The sequence below is a fragment of the Chrysemys picta genome, chromosome 8 (genome assembly GCF_011386835.1).
Source record: "Chrysemys picta bellii isolate R12L10 chromosome 8, ASM1138683v2, whole genome shotgun sequence".
Lineage (NCBI taxonomy): Eukaryota > Metazoa > Chordata > Testudines > Emydidae > Chrysemys > Chrysemys picta.
This window is the reverse complement of record NC_088798.1, coordinates 93,132,150-93,151,385: the sequence shown is the minus strand read 5'-3', so window position 1 is coordinate 93,151,385 and position 19,236 is coordinate 93,132,150. Positions and strand designations below refer to the sequence as shown.

The window sequence follows — 19,236 nt, the reverse complement described above, 5'->3', positions numbered from 1 at the left end:
TGTAAGTAAATGCAATTTTTCCGCTTTCTATTATTTTTATCAATCTATCCATGAGAGAGCTGATCACCTTCTAGGTACAGAAATCAGTATCTAGCTGACAAGAATAATACCACGTAAAGCTTTGTCTAATACCAAAAAGCTAAGAAGCTCTTGAAAAAGGTGAATTTGCTGTCTCAGCATTTGGGGAAATTATTTCTTTCAAGAAGAGCCAAGGGGAAGGAAGAAAATGTTTATTATACCCATGTTTAAAAGATTTTGGGGACGTGCAACACATTTCTTTTAAGAAATGACAGTTATCTTGGTCCATTACAGATGTTTTCAAAGCCATTCTGGACTTTTAAAATATCATATTAACCCTGAATCAAGCTGGTGTAGTCCACAAATTAATGAATTAAATAGACAATTGTGTCGCCGATATCCGCTGTCAGCCCGTTCTCGGTTATGCGAACCCGTTTCTCAGCCAGGTCAAGGTGGAAGACAGCTTGCTCTAAAATGGGCGTTTTCTCTGCATCTTCTTTTCCAAGCACAGGAACACGACGGGGGCCCAGCACAGGATCATCAAATCGCATTAGTTTTACTTTAGAGAGCTCTACAAAAGAATTAACAATTCTCAGGTCACAGGAGTCTATACCCAGGTTTGGGTTTCACCCAAACTAACCAGAATGGAGGTCTTTAATTAATAATGGGCCCTTCTAAGGCACCTTTCTTCAAAGAAACGCACAACACTTTATAAACACCAATTAAGCCTCAAGCCATATGCGATATGTATTCTGACCATTTTACCAATGGGCACAGAGGTATACAATTTGGTCACAAAGCAAGTTGCTAGCAGAATTGGGAACAGAACCTAGGAGTCCCAATTCCTAAAGCTCAGCACTGAATGACACTAGCTGCTTTTTCAGCAGCTATTACAGACCACAAACAACAAATTCACATCTCAAGAGCTTTACTAACAAGCCCAGAAACTAATTGTCGAATAAAGCTCTCTCTCACCATTAGCCTTCATCAGATAGAAACTCCTCAGGTACTTGCTTAACAGTGATATCTCCTAGAAGCAACAAAGATCTGGAAGAGTCATTGATTTATTCTCTCTATTGTTTTCATTCATTTCAAACTGCTAGTCTGCAGAACTCTAGTTCAGTGGTTCTCAAACTAGGGCAGCTGCTTGTTCAGGGAAAGCCCAGGAGGGCTGGGCCAGTTTGTTTACCTGCTGTGTTCACAGGTTCAGCTGATCGCGGCTCCCACTGGCCGCGGTTTGCCGCTCCAGGCCAATGGGGGCTGCAGGAAGGGCGGCCAGCACGGCCCTCGGCCAAACCTGCGTACGTGGCAGGTAAACAAACTGGCCCGGCCCTCCAGGGGCTTTCCCTGAACAAGCGGCGGACCGGCTTTAAGAACCACTGCTCTAGTTAACGGTGTGTATGACAGTCCTTTCTGTTTGTGCTTTGCCATGCACATTACCATGTACTCCTTCCTTGGAGCATTTTTTTTTTTTGAAGTACTGTTTCCCTATGCATCACTATAAAATTGTCTCTTTGTTCTTGAGATAAGCATTACTACAAATGAAAGCTGTTAAATCACATGGAAACAAAAGCAGCCTTGGTGTTACAAGCTTGTAGACCAAGTCCAGTTTTCATTTCATATCTGGTTGCCAGTCTGCACTGCTTGAGGTTTCCTTGTCTGGCTCTGGAATTAGCGAAGTCTCCAGGCAAAGAAAAGCTGCTGTCCCTTTAAGAAAACTGTTACCCTTCAACATACTAGCCTGAAATGTAACATTTTTCCAACAATGTGTTTGATGGCCACAGTATTCTCCAGTAAGGCATTCTTTAGCAAGTGATTAAGGAGAAACTAGGAACTGCTAAACAAATCAATTTATTAATGTAAGCTGGAGAAAAATACTTGTTTTAGCTGAAAATGAAAAGGATAATGTAACCGCTAAAAAAATGGTGCCCACATGACCTCTGAAATTATGCTACTTACAAAGCACTTTCATTGTTAAGGCACTATAAAAATATTAATCAAATCAACCCTTACAGCACCAGTGAGAAACAGCTATTATCCCCATTGTACAGCTAGCCTCTCTGTACCTCAAATGTGCCAAGGAATTTGCTCAGGACCATACAGTAAGTCAATGGCAGAGTCGGCAGGAGAACACAGGGTTTCCTTTCCTCCATTTTATTTATGCATGCGGCCCCTCTGGCACTTACAATGGGGGGATGCTATATTGCAACATAAGGCAGGAGTCAAACAACAGGACACAAGGCTATAATGTCTGGAAAGCAAAGAAGCAAGAACAGACACTGACTCACATGAGTATCAGCAGCAACCTTGGAAGTCTCCAAGAGAAAGTTTGTGGAGGTTACTTTGGAGATAATTTCTCTAAATAGGAAACCACACAAGCATAGCACAATGGGAATTCGAGATGGGCACATTCATATTTGCATAGAGTCCATGGGTTTTTTGGTTTTGTTTAACACACATTAACTTTACCATGACCCAATTTTTCATTGTTGAAAACCACCTTGAGCTGCTACAGGAGGTTGCAGCACCTGCATATAACCTTTTGATGTTTATGTGACACAGCTACCTCTTCAGCTGTTCTAAGGGGGGTGGAACAGAATTTATAGCAGTTTACCTGCAGACTCTGGCTCCTGGGTGACAAAACGCATTTGTCTTAATGCCTTCACACTGCAGCTCATTACTGCCAATGAACTTTAAGTGCTTTCAGAAAGCTTCTGCTGGTACTTAGCCCCTATTTCTTTTAACACTAGAGAGTCTGAAATTTAAAACAAGGCATTCAGTGTATTAAGAAATGGGAGGGAATGGATGGCTCAGGGGACTCGTAATGGAATACTGAGCCTTTCACATTTAGGTCACTGGTTCCAATTTAGCAGAGGTCAATAGTGACTGATAGACCACTGGGGCAATTTTTCAGTGGTCCCTATTTGAAATGAACTAACGGCTTCTGTCTAGGTTCTTAGAGGACAAGTGTTCACATTATAAATCATGCTATTGTAGTTGGCACTGTTTGGCCTTCATGTCAACTGTCTTAAAAGAGTGGCTTAAGGAGGAGATGTACTGTGACAAAGAGCTCCCCCCCCTACAGATTATATCTGTAGATTGGGTATTGGTAAGGATATGGGGTGTAGAGAAGCTTTGCAGGATAAAGAAAAGCTTTGAAATGTCCATCTGGCACCTTCTCCGCAATGAATTCATTTTAAATGTCTAAACAGAAAATAAATTGCAATCCGGCAATTCTCTTCAGAGGGCTCTAACCTAAGAGGCCCTCACCCTCCTGGAAGAAGCTCCATATAGCAGACTATTGGACCATTAAACCCCCCTTTGGGAATCCCTGGCACAAGAACACATCCACTGTGCAAATCACTGAGAGAGAGAGTAAGTGGCTCTTTTGGTGGATAATAAAGGACTAACCAAGGGCTGGTCTACACGGGGGGGAGGGGGGGGCGATGTAAGATACGCAACTTCAGCTACGGGAATAGCGAAGCTGAAGTCGACATATCTTATTTCGACTTACCTCCCGTCCTCACGGCACGGGATCAACGGCTGCGGCTCCCCCGTCGACTCCGCTACCGCCGCTCGCCCTGGTGGAGTGGTGGAGTTCCGGAGTCGACGGGAGCGCGTTCGAGGATCGATCTATCACGTCTAGACAAGACGCGATAGATCGATAGCTACCCACCAAACCGGCAGGTAGTCTGGACGTACCCCAAGGAGGGAAGACAGTGCATATTAAGGGTTCATATCAGAGGCACACTCACTTGCTTCTCAATAATGCCTCAGCTTCTGTAATTTTACACCTCAAAAGGAGTGTGCACCATGCTTTATCCCGTATTCACATTCACTGAGCACAGAGCTCTTATAGACTCATAGACTTTAAGGTCAGAAGGGACCATTATGATCATCTGGTCTGACTCCCTGCATGCTGCAGGCCACAAAACCGTCCCTACCCTTTCCTTGACTCTGCTGATGAAGTCCCCAAATCCTGTGTCTTAGTGACTTCAATTGGCAGAGAACCCTCCTGCTAGAGATCCCTGCCCCATGCTGCGGAGGAAGGCGAAAAACCTCCAGGGCCTCAGCCAATCTACCCTGGAGGAAAATTCCTTCCCGATCCCAAATATGGCGATCAGTAAGACCCTGAGCATGTAGGCAAGAGTCTCCAGCCTGACCCTTGTTAGCCATTATACTGTTTACCTACCATTGCTTGGTATTCCTCAGCTAATATGTTTTACCATTAAACCATTCCCTCCATAAACTTGTCTAACTTAATCTTAAAACCAGACAGGTCCCTCGCCCCCACCGTTTCCCTCGGAAGGCCGTTCCAATATTTCACCCCTCTGACGGTCAGAAACCTTCGTCTAATTTCAAGCCTGAACTTCCCCACGGCCAGTTTATATCCATTCGTTCTCGTGTCCACATTAGTACTAAGCTGAAATAATTCCTCTCCCTCCCTTGTATTTATCCCTCTGATATATTTAAAGAGAGCAATCATATCCCCCCTCAACCTTCGTTTTGTCAGACTAAACAACCCGAGCTCCTCCAGTCTCCTTTCATACGACAGGTTTTCCATTCCTCTGATCATCCTAGTGGCCCTTCTCTGCACCCGTTCCAATTTAAGTTCATCTTTTTTAAACATGGGAGACCAGAACTGCACACAGTACTCCAAATGAGGTCTCACCAGCGCCTTATACAACGGAAGCAGCACCTCCTTATCCCTACTAGATATACCTCGCCTAATGCATCCCAAGACCGCATTGGCTTTTTTCACCGCCGCGTCACATTGTCGACTCATAGTCATCCTGCGGTCTACAAGAACCCCTAGGTCCTTCTCCTCTTCCGTTACTTCTAACCAATGCGTCCCCAGCTTGTAGCTAAAATTGTTGTTAGTCATCCCTAAATGCATCACCTTACACTTTTCACTATTAAATTTCATCCTATTGCTGATACTCCAATTCACAAGCTCATTCAAGTCTCCCTGCAGAATATCCCTATCCTCCTCCGAATTGGCAACGCCTCCCACCTTCGTATCATCCGCAAACTTTATCAGTCCACTCCTGCAATCGGTTCCGAGGTCAGTTATAAATAGATTAAATAAAATGGGTCCCAAAACCGATCCCTGAGGAACTCCACTGGTAACCTCCCTCCAACTTGACAGTTCACCCTTCAATACCACCCGCTGCATTCTCCCCATTAACCAATTCCTTATCCACCTCTGAATTTTCATATGGATCCCCATCTTTTCCAGTTTAACCAATAATTCCTCATGGGGTACAGTATCAAACGTTTTACTGAAATCCAGGTATATTAGGTCCACCGCATTTCCCTTATCTAATAAGTCCGTTACTTTCTCGAAGAAGGAGACCAGATTCGTTTGGCACAATCTGCCCTTCGTAAAACCATGTTGTAATTTATCGCACTTGCTATTAACCTCGAGGTCCTCAACTACTTTCTCTTTCAGAATTTTCTCCAGCACCTTGCACACTACAGATGTTAAACTAACAGGCCTGTAGTTACCCGGATCACTTTTCTTCCCTTTCTTGAAAATAGGAACCACATTAGCTATTCTCCAGTCTAATGGAACCACCCCCGAGTTTACAGATTCATTAAATATTATCGCTAATGGTCCTGCTATTTCCCGCGCCAATTCCTTCAATATTCTCGGATGAAGATCGTCCGGTCCTCCCGACTTAGCCCCATCAAGGCGTTCGAGTTTTGTTTCTACCTCGGAAACGGTAATCCCTCATTCTGTTTGCCCCTCTGTCACGGTGCTAGTATCCCTAATACCTTCATTGGCCTCATTAAACACCGATGCAAAATATTCGTTGAGATATTGCGCCATGCCTAGATTATCTTTAATCTCCTCTTGGCTTCTTACTAAGCAATTATTAAAACAGGCCAAATTTCAGAAAGAGATTCCTGTTGATAATGAAGACCTGCCAAGCTGCCTCCTGTTTCCCAATGTCTCCTGGGAATTCGAGAAACTGCACAATTGTTCAGAGACTGCCTGGTTGAAATGTGATATCTGTACTTCCAAACCAACGTTTACCTTTGATTCCTCTGTCCACCTTCATTAAACGCCTGATTATTGCATCTCTACCATCTCCTTGCCTGACCTCGATTTTTGTAGAGAAGTGGCCATTAGATGGTTGGGGGTTCACCAAAAATAGAGATATGCTGGGCTGTAAGAAATTAAGAATAAACAATTTTTTTTTAAATCATGCTTTTTGTGGGTAGAATTGCACTGGAAGCATGCAACCAGCAAGGGAACAAAGAGAAATGTCTGGCATCCAACTGCATTCTAGATGGACAAGAAAACCTTTTATTCAGAAATACTTAATACCAGTGGATGGAGGCAAGCACCATCACAGACCTAAAAAAATAAGCTACAGCATATGTATAACAATGCTTATTGTTTCTTTAAATACACTCAAGTGTTTTGCTTTTAAGATATCCAGATAGCCATATTAAATTATTATAACTAGCTGAAGGATTGGTACAAGGTAGCATTACGGTGAACTTCACTGAGCTCCATGCCTTATTATTCACTCTACCTCTCAAAGATTTCACTACAGAGAGGTGTAATGAGGTCTCAATTTACAGGCCTTTGTTAAGTTTTCACAAAATGCAATGCAAAACAGTAGTACATTATTGCAGTTATCATAATCAAAATCACAGCACATTTTGGGATGCATCAAATCAACAATAGCACTTTCCATGTGGGAGCTCAAATTCCTTTTTAGACCCTGAGCTTTGCAATACCCTCAATAGATAGGGTGAGTAATAGCTCCATTTTTCAGACAGAGAGAGGTGAAGCAAGACTTGCCCAAGCCCACACAGGATTTTCATGACAGAGCCAGGAATAGAACCCAGGGCTCTGTACTCCCAAGACTTGACCCTGTGCTTTAGCCACAAGATTATCCACCCCTCTCTAGCAAGCGTTATTCTTGTGCACTTGTGTGCGAGTGAGTGAGTGGGGGGGAGGGGAGGAGGGAGGGGAAGTTTCCTCCAAATTCAGTCATCTGTGATGAGTCTCCCAGTTAGTGTAAGTTAGAGAGGTTCTACTGAAAGTCAACTTAAGACACAATCACAGTCATGTTAAATTCTACATCTAAAGAACAAAACAAGCATCACTTCTTTAAGTTAATTCAGTGCTTGTGAAAGGTGTTGGATCGACAACAGGAGAGGTTTTTCTACTGATCACATAACTTGAAACCCCATCATTACCCTGTCAATGTGCTTTGGCCCTTAACCAGAGGGCTCACTTATAGACATGAAAAGGTAGTTTAGTCTCCACACACATCCAGTCTGTGGCTTTTTTCGGCAGAAACGCCGATCAAGGTGCAAGTAGGGGGATGGATATTTATGCTGTGCAATCATATCCACTGGGAACTGGACTGAGAACAAACTCGTATATCACAAGCTCCTGGATAGCAAGATAACAACAATTTAGTCCTTACCAATTTTAGCTTAACATGAACCAGCATGTCCTGTCACAAAGTGCCCTGAGCCATCTAGCCCTCCAGCGCATATATTTTTTGATGGGAACACATCCTCAAATTGAAAGTCATTTTATTTTTTAAATTAGTTAATGATGTACCCTGTATTTCCAATGCCTCTGGATTTCTGAACTTACTTCCATTCTGAACACAGAAAAAGGTTTTCCAGGACAGCAATCTTCTTTTATTTTATCGTCTGCTTCGGAAGCAAATTTCACTTCGATATGATCCAGCTTTGGTGCATTGGGAAAGAAGAAATAAAAGTACTATCATCCCCTCTGAATTAATGAGAGATACCAGGCCACTGAAGTAGATTTGTTTCTACAGTACAGAGGAAGGCAATCCCCATTGATAAAAGGCAAAACGAAGAACAACAGGAACAGCAAACTTAAAAGTTGATAGCATACTATTGCCAGCATGGTGATCTTGCTCAGAGGATTGAATTCAAAACGTAGCTACGCTCACCGACTGCATAGATTACAGAATAGAAAGTGAGGCATTCAATTGCTTTACATCTAAATATCATGAGATTAGAAATCCTGAAATAAGTTATTTTCTGTAACTGCGCCTAGGCTTTCCCCTTCAATTTCCCAAATTGGCATCTGCATGCACTGTAAAAGCAGCATGCACCATAGTCTAGCTCTAAATGCCCTGGCATGGAGATTGAGGAGATGACATATAGTTGCCATGGCAAGATCAAAAGCTATAACAGCATCAGAATTCTGACTATGCTCACTGGCATCCCTTGGAACAGCCCTCTATGGCTCTGCCCATGGAAGAGGCTGATTATCTGTAATTTTTGAGTAAGCCAGAATATTGTCTGACGTTTTCCACTGTTCACCGGCGAAGAGCCTTTTCCCACTGACTTTCTGTCAGACACAATTCCAGAGAGAACTGGCTCTTCAGAGCTGGGTTACCACTGAGGTCATCACTGTACATACGAAAAGAATCTCTCAATAAGAGCAAACTCTGCTTTTTGTGTTAGTGTGCGTGTCAGTGTTGATAAAAACATTAAACATTCATGGTCATCCCAAGTCAGAAATGAATTTAGATAGGCTTAAAATCTCAGCAAGTGTTGGGCTTCCAGATACTCCAATAAAGGTCAAATAAAATATGCCCCCAAATGAATACGAACCTCCAGGGAATTTGTCAAATAGACTATATTCTCCAGGAGCACGGCCCGTTCATCAAATTCCAGCTCCAGATCAAGAACACGTGGACCCTTCTTTTCCAGATTTTCCTGTCATGTCAAAAGAAGGCAAATTTGGATTAAAACTCTCCCAGGTTGTAAATGAAGAGAAAACTGGGAAGCTACACGCTCTAACTGCATCAGTCTTGAGTAGACCAGGCTATTCGCTGTTAGAGCTCTTTGCTGGCAACAATTTCACCACGCACTATAATACAGTAGTTATAATTGACAGTGAAATGGCTGTTTCTACAGCGAGATACTGACACTGATGGAAGGGGAAGCGAACCTCAGCTCCAGTATTTGTACAGCTAAATGTTCTTTTAAAAGCAAGAATGCGTTTTAACATAGAATTGGAAAAGTATATAGAAATAGCAGTGAACATTTCACTCTCTCTTTAAATGTGCAAACTGTAGGACACTCTCAGTAAGCTGCCATTTTTCTGCTGCTTCACAGTAGGAAGTCCAGTCTGATGACCTAGTTTGAGACAGGCAGGCAGAAATTGGACATAAGTTCTTCATAGAAAAAAAGTACTTTGTATATTAAAGCACAGTTACTCAAAATTCCAACATTTAATTTAATACACACAATGGGTGAAATCGGGGCCACGGTGAAATCAATGGGATTTTTTTCCATTGACTTCAAAAGGGGCCAGCATGTCATCTCCTATGTATGAAATCTCTAATGAGAACAAAACAGAACTTCCTTTTCAAAGCTAAGGCTCCAGCCCCTCTCTTTCTTTCACAAACTGAGCACTGTTCCCTTAACATCTAATGAGGTCAAATTTCAGGTGGTCGTGGCTTTCTGCTTCATTGAGAATTTGTTTTTATACATGTTTTTTTAATATCCAAGAATCTTAAAAAACTATCAGTAATTTGCTTCAGTTTGTAAATTAGAAAACCTTTCTTTAATGGAAAGAACAACATAAGAAATATCTTTTGTACAATGAAGTTGCTGAATAATCTACTTCTGAGCATAGCATGTTGGCCCAGTGGCTTTCAACCTTTCCAGACTACTGTATCCCATTCAGGATTCTGATTTGTCTTGCGTACCCCCAAATTTCACCTCACTTAAAAACTACTTGCTTACAAAATCAAACATAAAAATACAAAAGTGTCACTCTACACTACCACTGAAAAAATTGCTTACTTTCTAATTTTTGCCATATAATTATCAAATAAATCAATTGGAATATAAATATTGTACTTGCATTTCAGTGTATAGTTAGCATATAGAGCAGTATAAACAAGTCATTGTCAGTATGAAATTTTAGTTTGTACTGACTTCACTAGTGCTTTTTATGTAGCCTGTTGTAAAACTAGGCAAATATCTAGATGAGTTGATGTACCCCCAGAAGACATCGGTGTACGTGTACCGCTGGTTGAGAACCACTGGCCTAGGAAATTAAAAATCTGGGCTGGATGTTTCTAGGTCTCGTTATGTAACTGCTATCTACTGTTGCTTCAAAACATACATGCTGAGCCTGTCTGATAAGCCTTATGCGTAGGGAGGTGAAGTGGTAAGCATGACTAAAGCTCATGATGAAGGCAAGCCATCTAGTTTGTGCCAGCCTCCTTGCATCAGATAGGATCTTTAAATATAGGCTTGTTTCAGTATAGGAGACACATTTAACAGTTAAAACACTAAACAGCAGAACCTTGTGACTTTTTGGAGCCAAAGCAAGACAGACAACAGCTCCAGCATCTACATCAATGGAGTTCTGCAGCATCAAGAAAGCAGAACATTCCCTAACAAAATCTTCTCCCCTTAATCCCTAAAAGCCATATGGTGTGTTTTATATATGGGATGGAAGAATTAAACTAGTTTAATCTTAAAAGGATGCCATATCCCCTGGCATGTTTTAATGCAGCAGATACTGGCCCAGGAGAATAGTCAGCGGGGAGTGTTATAGCTGGTCTTACCCATTCTATTTCTCGGAACATTGTGTGCTTCAGCAGAAGGGGGTAATTAGATTAGTGCTGGATGCACAGGGAAAGAACGAGCCTGCATTTGTATGGTGCAATAAAACTCACTGCTCTAAGTGAATAACGTTGCTTACATGTGTTTAAAAAAAAAAAAAAGTTCACATCTTCTAGTTTATTTTAGAAAAAAATGTAACATTTTCACAAGCTCATGCCTTAGCCCCTTCTATTCACCATCAACATTCCCCATTCAAGCTTTCCAAAATCATGAGACAGGCCCCCAAAATCAGGACACTGGCTTTAAAAATCTCATGATTTTTAATATAACAAATGTTGGACTCTATTGATCTTTTGGTTTTTGAGCATTCCAAGTTCTTGTGTTCGAGCTTTTCTGTGCCACCATGCGGGATAGAAGCTTACTTTTCTGACTCTCATGAACATTACATGACAAGGAGCTGGGGCTTTAAGAAAATTCCTAAGTAACTTGAGACTCATGATACAATTGTGAGAGTTGGTTACATGACAAGGAGCTGGGGCTTTAAGAAAATTCCTAAGTAACTTGAGACTCATGATACAATTGTGAGAGTTGGTAACACTCCGTTACTAATAATCCAGATCAGCAATCCCCTGATGCACTCTTAAAAACTGAGTGCCCAGTAACTAACTCTAGATTTGTGCCAAATTTCTAAACTATACTAAGCATTCTGCTAAGACAATTTTTAATGTCCCCATAACACCACCTTGTTCCAGTTTTCATTCCGAGAACACAAACAAGAGATGATGCATTTGATGTATGCAGGAGGGATACACTTGAAGCAGTGTGGCACAAATCATATAAATTTTCTAGTTGCAAGCTACTGAGTGTCAACTAGTCCATAGTTCACTTAGGCCAATACATATTGGAGGCATTTACACAGCACCTTTTGTCCAAGAGTCTCAAAGTGCTTTATTAACAACAACAAAAAGCCCCATTTCTTCTTCTTGGGGATATATCATTTGTTTTACAGATAAGAAATTGAACAGAGAGGGATTAAATGATCTGCCCAAAATGGCAGAGTAAGGCAGAGCCAGGAATAGACTAGAGAGTCCTAACACCCAGGCCTATGCTCTAACCATTCGATAGCACTGCCTACATTTCAGATAATTCTCTTATTCCCGACTGAAAATTTGTCCTTATCTTGGTCCTGTTCTCTGACACCTACCTTAATCAAGGCAACAAAAGGCATAACCCTCTTCATAAATTTCTTCAGCTCCGGCAAGGTGTTCAATTCACCAGCAATTACTTTGTTATCTGGCAACTGTCCTCCATTGATCTACAACATGGAACAACAATCCATTAAAGACTGCACAGCAAATATCAACACACTCCACAGGGATTTACCATTTTCCTCCGCACCTTCTTTCACACTCCTCATATGCCTGTAATGTCCTCCCTCCACCTACAGTGCACACACCTCAAAATCCACCTGCTCCACAATCCCATGGGGAACGATCTTCCAAGTCCCTTTAAGTAACTTTTAAAAAGTAAACCTAAAAAAAGCTTGAAAAAAAACATGACTATATGCCACCCAGGCGACCAATTTGCTTATGATGTATATCCCTCACTCTCCTAACTCGGTGTTTCTCCAAGCATCCTGTCTATCCCAGCCACATAGATTTTAAGCTATTTGAGACTGGGACGAGGGATATTTTCAGAACACCTTAGTGACTTCAGAGTCTGAGTCCCATTGTCAAATCACTTCGAAAATGAGATTTAGGCACTTTTGAAAACGTTACCCAATGTCTTTGTTCACTATGTAAAGCAACACGCATAAACCTATAACATTAAGTATGCCTGGATTTTCGCCACATGTTTTAATCTTGTGTAATAAGACTCTCCTTCAAGCAGACATGAAGCAGCAGTATCTTAGGTCATTCTTTTTTTAAGGTTCAAATTCCACAATTAAATATTCGCTCTGCAACTTTCACTGGCAGCGGTGACCATTGCACCTCTGCATCTAATGGCAGACTTGGACCCTGATGTGAAGAAAATCCATACTTCACTCCAATTTGGTTTACCCTCAGAATACCAACATTTGTTCATTTCCAACCATATGTGAAATGTAACCATGGTATTACAGATGAGGGTGGAAAAACACGACTTTACAATCTATCAATTATGATAGTGACTTGTCAGGGCTGAGTAGAACAATTGTTCATGCACAATAACAATTACAGGATCAGTTCTAGCTGTTCAGCAAAGCAGGGTCTGCTGATTTTAAGCCAGATTTCCTTATACTGTATTACTTACAAGAGAGAAGAATTGATTGCATTTCAGCAAATTTCCTGCAAAGTTGCTGAATACCATACCCACCAAGTACCAGAACTGATGCTTCTAAACCTCCTTGCATAATAAGGCAGAATTAGTCTGACAATAGGCAATATTTCCTCAAAAACTTTATTGCGGGGGAGGGGAATATTTTACTAATCTATGCATGTGAAAAAGATTAAAAGTAATGGAATGCTGGCCAGTCTTTATTTTAAAAATGTCAAAAGTTATAGGTCATATTGTGGATTCAATCATGTACCAAAACCCATTTTTCCTGAACACTGTAATCCCCTTGTCGAGTTATAAGAGCATAATAAAGCAAGTTAAAACTATTTCTCCTTGCATTCAAATACCTCAATGCCAAGCTAACTTTTGTTTCATGGACAGAAAAATAGAGAGCAGATGAGGACTGCAACAAGTGTCAACAAAAGCAGATTACCTGGTAGTGCTTGCGCAGAACTGATAGGGTGGTATATTGCCAAAGTGGGTAGTTCTTTGCCACATAGATGGTGCAATGGGATGGCTTCTGGGGTAGCTCCTTACTACCCTTCTAAAGAAAGAAGAGGGAAAATATGTATCATCTCAGAAGAGTCCCTGAATCTGTTAACTTTCACATACATTTTTGGAGAAGGGACTTAGTGTATTTCACCTTTCCTTTCGGGGGTGCCATGTAGTTCTTGAGACGCAGTCGGAGATCATGGGCTGCTTCCATGAGGTATTGAGAAGATCGGATCAATACTTCATCCACTGGGCCTGCTACTGGCCATGAAGCTTTCATGATGGAGTCAGGCTGTCAACAAAGAAAATGACAGGCATTGGGATTAATGGACAAGAAATTCTGGTGACTTCTCTATCTATTGTATTTTAATTGGAAACTGAGCAGTCAGGAGATACATGAAGAGTTTAAATTTCGCAGTACACCAACTCACTAACCCTATAATTCAGCTGTGAAGTACAGAAATATACTCCTAATTAGCATGCATTTGTGAAAGTGCATTAATGCCCACACACACATGCTCATGTTTATACCATTACATAATTTTTCATATGCAAACTTGAAATTTACTTCTGTGGTTGTTAAATTACCTACACAAGGGTGGATATTGGCTATATGACTAAGTGAATGAACTCCACATTTTTATTTGGGTTAACTTTAGGTCACCTCATAACAATGAGGCATATGACTACATTAAAATTATGTATGTTAACACAACATCCTTGCAAACATAGCCGCATATACAAGGTTCACATTGTCATACTCCCTTGCTGTATGACATGCATTTACACAATTCCTCTATCTATATATGGAAGACATCCAGGTATTAAGCACAAACCTGATCTAAGACCCACTGAAATCAATACAAGTCTTTCTATTGAGTTCAACAGGCTTTGGATAAAGCCTTCATCTACAGATTATCAACTACAATTACATTTCTCACACCAATATTAATTTTATAGCAAATACGGCACTTTACACACACACACACACACACACACACACACACACACACACACACACACACACACACACACACACACACACACACACCCCCTCTGTAGCTCATAGGGCTAGCAGGGCGAAAACATGATTCACTGCCTTGCCTTTATTATATTCAGTAGTAATGCAAGGAACCTACAGGCTTGCATTCTGTAAGACATTGTCTTCAGCAGTTAGCACGAGGCTCGAGGCCTATGAACTTTGGCATAGATAAACGGCCCAACAGTAACCCCTATGTTTTGGGAAACTAGAAGTAGAGTGTAAGGGGGGATTTTGTCCATAATGACATCAGCCAACCACAGAAACATGAGCTAGCAACCAGGTTTTGGAAAGAACATTCTAACACAAGAGTGCCATGGCAACGAATTGACATATATGATAATGAGTTGAAAGCATTAATATACTAACCTATAGAAGAAGGATACCTCAACGTTAGTATGGGGAGGAAATACAAATAAGGAAGAGGGGAAAAACCCCTAATGAATATGCATTAGATATGGTAGCATCAGTGTAGCATATTATAAAAGTGGCATCCCTGCTGTGGGCAGGAGAAGAGAGAGAGAGAGATGTAGTTCTTGGGAGGTGACAGAATGATGGCCACTGGTGCAGATGAGGAAGGTGATGATTAAGAGGAAGATAATGGCTAAGATTTCCGGTTGTTCTGCAAGGAATGGTGTAAGTATGGATGTTCAGTTGTACTTTCTGTATTATCTCTATCTACCTTACTGAGTTAAAGTGTTTGTGACTGTGCTAAATGTATTAATAAACTATTTGTAAATATAGAAGAGTTCCTATAGTCTGAGTTGCAACTGTGTACATCGGGCTTCACAACTATATAGTAATTTTAACAATACTGGGTCTGATCTTGGGACAATAACCTGTCAACCCTCAAAGTGTAACTGGGAATTCTTATACATAATCTATAGATCAGGCTACATCTTGAACACTCCAGCATCAAATTTCTCACCTATTAAGTTCACATAACAAAAGTATCACAAATATACACTTCATATATACACCTCTACCTCGATATAACGCTACCTGATATAACACAAATTTAGCTATAACGCGGTAAAGCAGTGCTCCGGGGCGGCGGGGCTGCGCACTCCGGCGGATCAAAGCAAGTTCAATATAACGCGGTTTCACCTATAACGCGAGAAGGTTTTTTGGCTCCCGAGGACAGCGTTATATCGAGGTAGAGGTGTATATCATACATTGATAGAGGCCTAAAATTTTAAACACTAACAACCAAAACTGGGGCAGTCCCTTCAACTCAAATAGATTGATGATGCTGTCAAAGTTCAGTTATTCATGACGCATATTAATTTTTCTCTTGCCCCAGACTTTGGGCTGACTAAGCATGCATGCTTACTGTGACTAACCTGAGCCAAAAGTAGAGTCTCAAAGAAGCATTCTTGAGTTATATAATAGTACCTTTCCCAACAGTGTCCACACATGTTCGCAGAGATGAGGGCAGACTGGAGCCAGCAGCAGAGTCTGAGCTTCAATAAACTGGAAGACCAAGTCCCTGTGCATTCCTTCTATCGCTAGTTCTCGGTACTTATCTTTTGCCGCCTGAAACACAGCCAGCACAGCCACCATTAAACATTCCAGCTGTCATGGAGAAACATTTCTTAAAAAGCCAATTTCTTTGCTTTAACATGTCTTTAAAATGTAAACTACCTAGAATCCGATAATGGATTATTAAAAGAACTATATTTTCTTAAACAGCTGGGAATGGAAGAGTACGAACTTCTGCCAATTGGACATAGTCGTTTTACATTATTATGGCTCTTAAAAAAAAAAAAAAGACATCTATCGACACGGACATAAAAGTCAAAGATAACTGTAATTGTATATTAGGTGCTATCATTCTGGATGGCCCGTATAAAAGATGCCATTAAGTACTAAGAAAAAAGGCAATAAATATGATCTATCACAAGTCAATCACGTAAAGCAGTCTCTACAAGATATTATTAAGTGAAATCAGATGGTTCTGCAGACACTTTAGAGAAATGCTGACACCTTATGAAACATTTTGAAAAACATTCCATTTCCAAATAGTTCTGCTGATGTATTTTCTGTATTTCTCATGTATATTATTCTTGTTTAAAAAAAGCTGAAGCAAGGAAACACTTTGTAACCATTTGTGCTTTTTCTGCTGCATATTGCTCACCTAAGATCATAGGGCTCTATTTGCAATATCACAGCTGCTTCCTGTAGAAGTACTATGCCACAAACAGACCACCTTGACCTCAGATCCTTACTTAATTTAGTTATTCCTGTTTCTTAGCACAATACGGACCCTGATTCAACTGTATAATTAAATAGGAATCAGAGACATCAGTATCAAAAGAAAAAGCCACATGACGTAACAAATGTCAGTATTTGGTTTCTTGCCCCCTGAAGAGTAGGCCTCCTACCTGAAATTCAAAGAAGCCCGTTTTCAGAGCTTCCTTGAACATCATCTTCTCATAATTTTGATCTGTCTTTGTTATGCCTGCATTCATTTCGCTAGGAAGAAAAAAAGAGAAGAGAAAACATTCGCATCACACAGTCCAACTTACATAATAATGGCAATAATAATTAAAGATAATGGTAATGAGACCTTATAAATGACCCTGATCTGGCAGGATCACACAATAGTCTGACATTTGTTTGTTTTAAAGCATTCATTATTCTGTAGAAATCGCTTCATAAAACAAACAAATGTGAAAATTAGACTCACAATAAGAAGCTAAAAACTACAAAGCTATTTATTCTGAGAGGTACCTGGCAAAGACTCTGTCATTGAAGGTGCTGGGAGGCCCACTTCTTAAACTGTCCCTATTTGCAATCATTTCCTTCACCCACTCCACCCAGGTGTAGAGACGGAGAATACCAGCATCTGCCATGGCTTCCACGAAGTTGGCATCCTCAACTGTGTCGCCAGCATCAGCCAGTGCCAGACGCATGCCTAGAGGAATGAGAGACAGAATTAACTAACATGTCTGGCTCCACAGCCAACTAGTAAATGCGGTTGCCTGAATCCTAACTGGTCTTTTATGCAGAGGGCCAGCAAAATGCAGACAGAACACTCACCTATGAAGGACAAGCGTGTGTTGCATGTGATCAATGTGAGTGAAAGCAGTGCCTCAAAAGGGATCTGGTTGATTGGAGTGAGGAGGGCAGCGTACCGCCTTGTTACAGGAGTGAGGGGGACAAAAACCATTGTGTCCCAAGAGGCAGCAATGATCTTGGGTGGGGACATGTCCAAAAAGAGAGGGGTATGAGGGAGCAAAATAATGAGAGTCTAGCACAGCAGCACAATTCTGCACTTTTCTCATTCACTATCTGGGCCCTGGGCCTCAGCAGGGGACGTGCGACAGGAAAGGATGCCGAAAGGAGGTGCCAAAGAACCTTGCAGTTGATGGGAAAAAAAGATCCTTCCTACGGACCCAGAGTCCCTGATAACTAATGCCAGGATTAACATGTACTCTGCATTCCTACAGATACAAGAGCTCAGTGACTATTCACAGACAAGAGCAGCCAATAACCATTGTACTTTTTGCAATTCAAATATCAAAGCTGCAAATAACCCATTACTCCTTGGAAGATGGCACGACACACCCAAAAATTTAGCATCACTAAAACAAATGCAAGTTAACGGGCACTTACCATCTGCAGAAAACTTGTCAACAGCTTGGCTCAGTGTGAGGAAGTTGCCTGTAGACTTAGACATCTGAAAGAGAAGACAGACAAGAGAAATGCTGACATGTTCATGCTGCTCAGTGTGATAAACAAAGGGGGAAAGATGCAAATTAAACAAGCTGTCCCCACCTAAGAGGGTAGGATTGTGCATCATTGACAACCAAGATAGATGAGAGAGATTCCTGTGGCTTGCTCAGGACTTAGCTCTCTGCATTACCATGCAAGACACCCAAACTCAGTCCCTGATTCAGTCTCCTGTTTTCCATAATGGGCTTCTGTCAACATAACTACCATTGTTTGCACAGGTGGTGTTTCTACACTGGCAGGACTCCTCCATCTATCAGCATATGCTGCATCTACACTGGGGGGCTACACCCTCATAGGTTCTGTAGTGTAGGCTCAGCCTCAGTCTACACTGCAAACAGATGTGCCTGAAGCACATATAGACATGCTGAACTATCTTTAATCTAGCTAGCTCGAACAGCAGCAATGAAGCCAGGGCAGCAGCGAAGCCAGGGCAGCAGCACAGGCTAGCCACCTGAGTACATACCTAGGGACCTGGGTGGAGATGGACAGTCCTTGATACGGCCTGTACTGCTATTGTTAATCAAGTTTGCTAGACCAAAGTTAGCTCAAGTATTTCTACATGTGCTGCAGTCACAATTCTGACAGAAGTGTAGGCATTCCCTATGTCATTTAGGCATTTTTGACAATTATACCCTGAGGCTAAAGCACATTTAATTCACTTTGACAAAACACACTCAGTAAAGCAAATTTTGTCTGCATGAACTTTCCCCTTTTCCCCCCATTTTCACTTCAAAATGAAATGCACCTTTAAAGTACTGTAATTAAGATTCTGACATAAGAAACAGTCCCATAAAGGCAGGTAACCCTGAAACTCTGGGAGAATTAAGCAGATACCTCAGGTAAACTTACAAAGCATTATCGGATCAGGTACGCTGATGATCTATGCCAGGGGTCAGCAACCTTTCAGAAGTGGTGTGCTGAGTCTTCATTATTCACTCTAATTTAAGGTTTCGCGTGCCAGTCATACATTTTAACGTTTTTAGAAGGTCTCTTTCTATAGGTCTATAATATATAACTAAACTCTTGTTGTATGTAAA

The 19,236-nt window shown here is 41.2% G+C and overlaps 1 protein-coding gene across 4 annotated transcripts in view; it reads right to left on the bottom strand.

Annotated features, from left to right (window-relative positions):
- Window positions 1–215: 215 nt before the first annotated feature.
- LARS1 (leucyl-tRNA synthetase 1) overlaps window positions 216–19,236 on the bottom strand; it is a 51,771-nt gene continuing 32,750 nt past the window's right edge. For 2 of the 4 annotated variants that reach the window (XM_005310449.4, XM_065554971.1), the window contains exons 22-32: window positions 18,080–18,143; window positions 17,195–17,378; window positions 16,846–16,936; window positions 15,857–15,997; window positions 13,574–13,714; window positions 13,364–13,474; window positions 11,819–11,929; window positions 8,644–8,748; window positions 7,646–7,741; window positions 6,059–6,191; window positions 216–589 (exon numbers count right to left, since the gene is read on the bottom strand). In XM_005310449.4, the coding sequence (XP_005310506.2) occupies window positions 384–589; window positions 6,059–6,191; window positions 7,646–7,741; window positions 8,644–8,748; window positions 11,819–11,929; window positions 13,364–13,474; window positions 13,574–13,714; window positions 15,857–15,997; window positions 16,846–16,936; window positions 17,195–17,378; window positions 18,080–18,143 (1,383 nt within the window). In that variant the 3' untranslated portion in view covers window positions 216–383. The remainder of the gene's footprint in view (window positions 590–6,058; window positions 6,192–7,645; window positions 7,742–8,643; window positions 8,749–11,818; window positions 11,930–13,363; window positions 13,475–13,573; window positions 13,715–15,856; window positions 15,998–16,845; window positions 16,937–17,194; window positions 17,379–18,079; window positions 18,144–19,236) is intronic. The other 2 variants (XM_042850858.2, XM_065554972.1) reach the window with 1 other exon arrangement.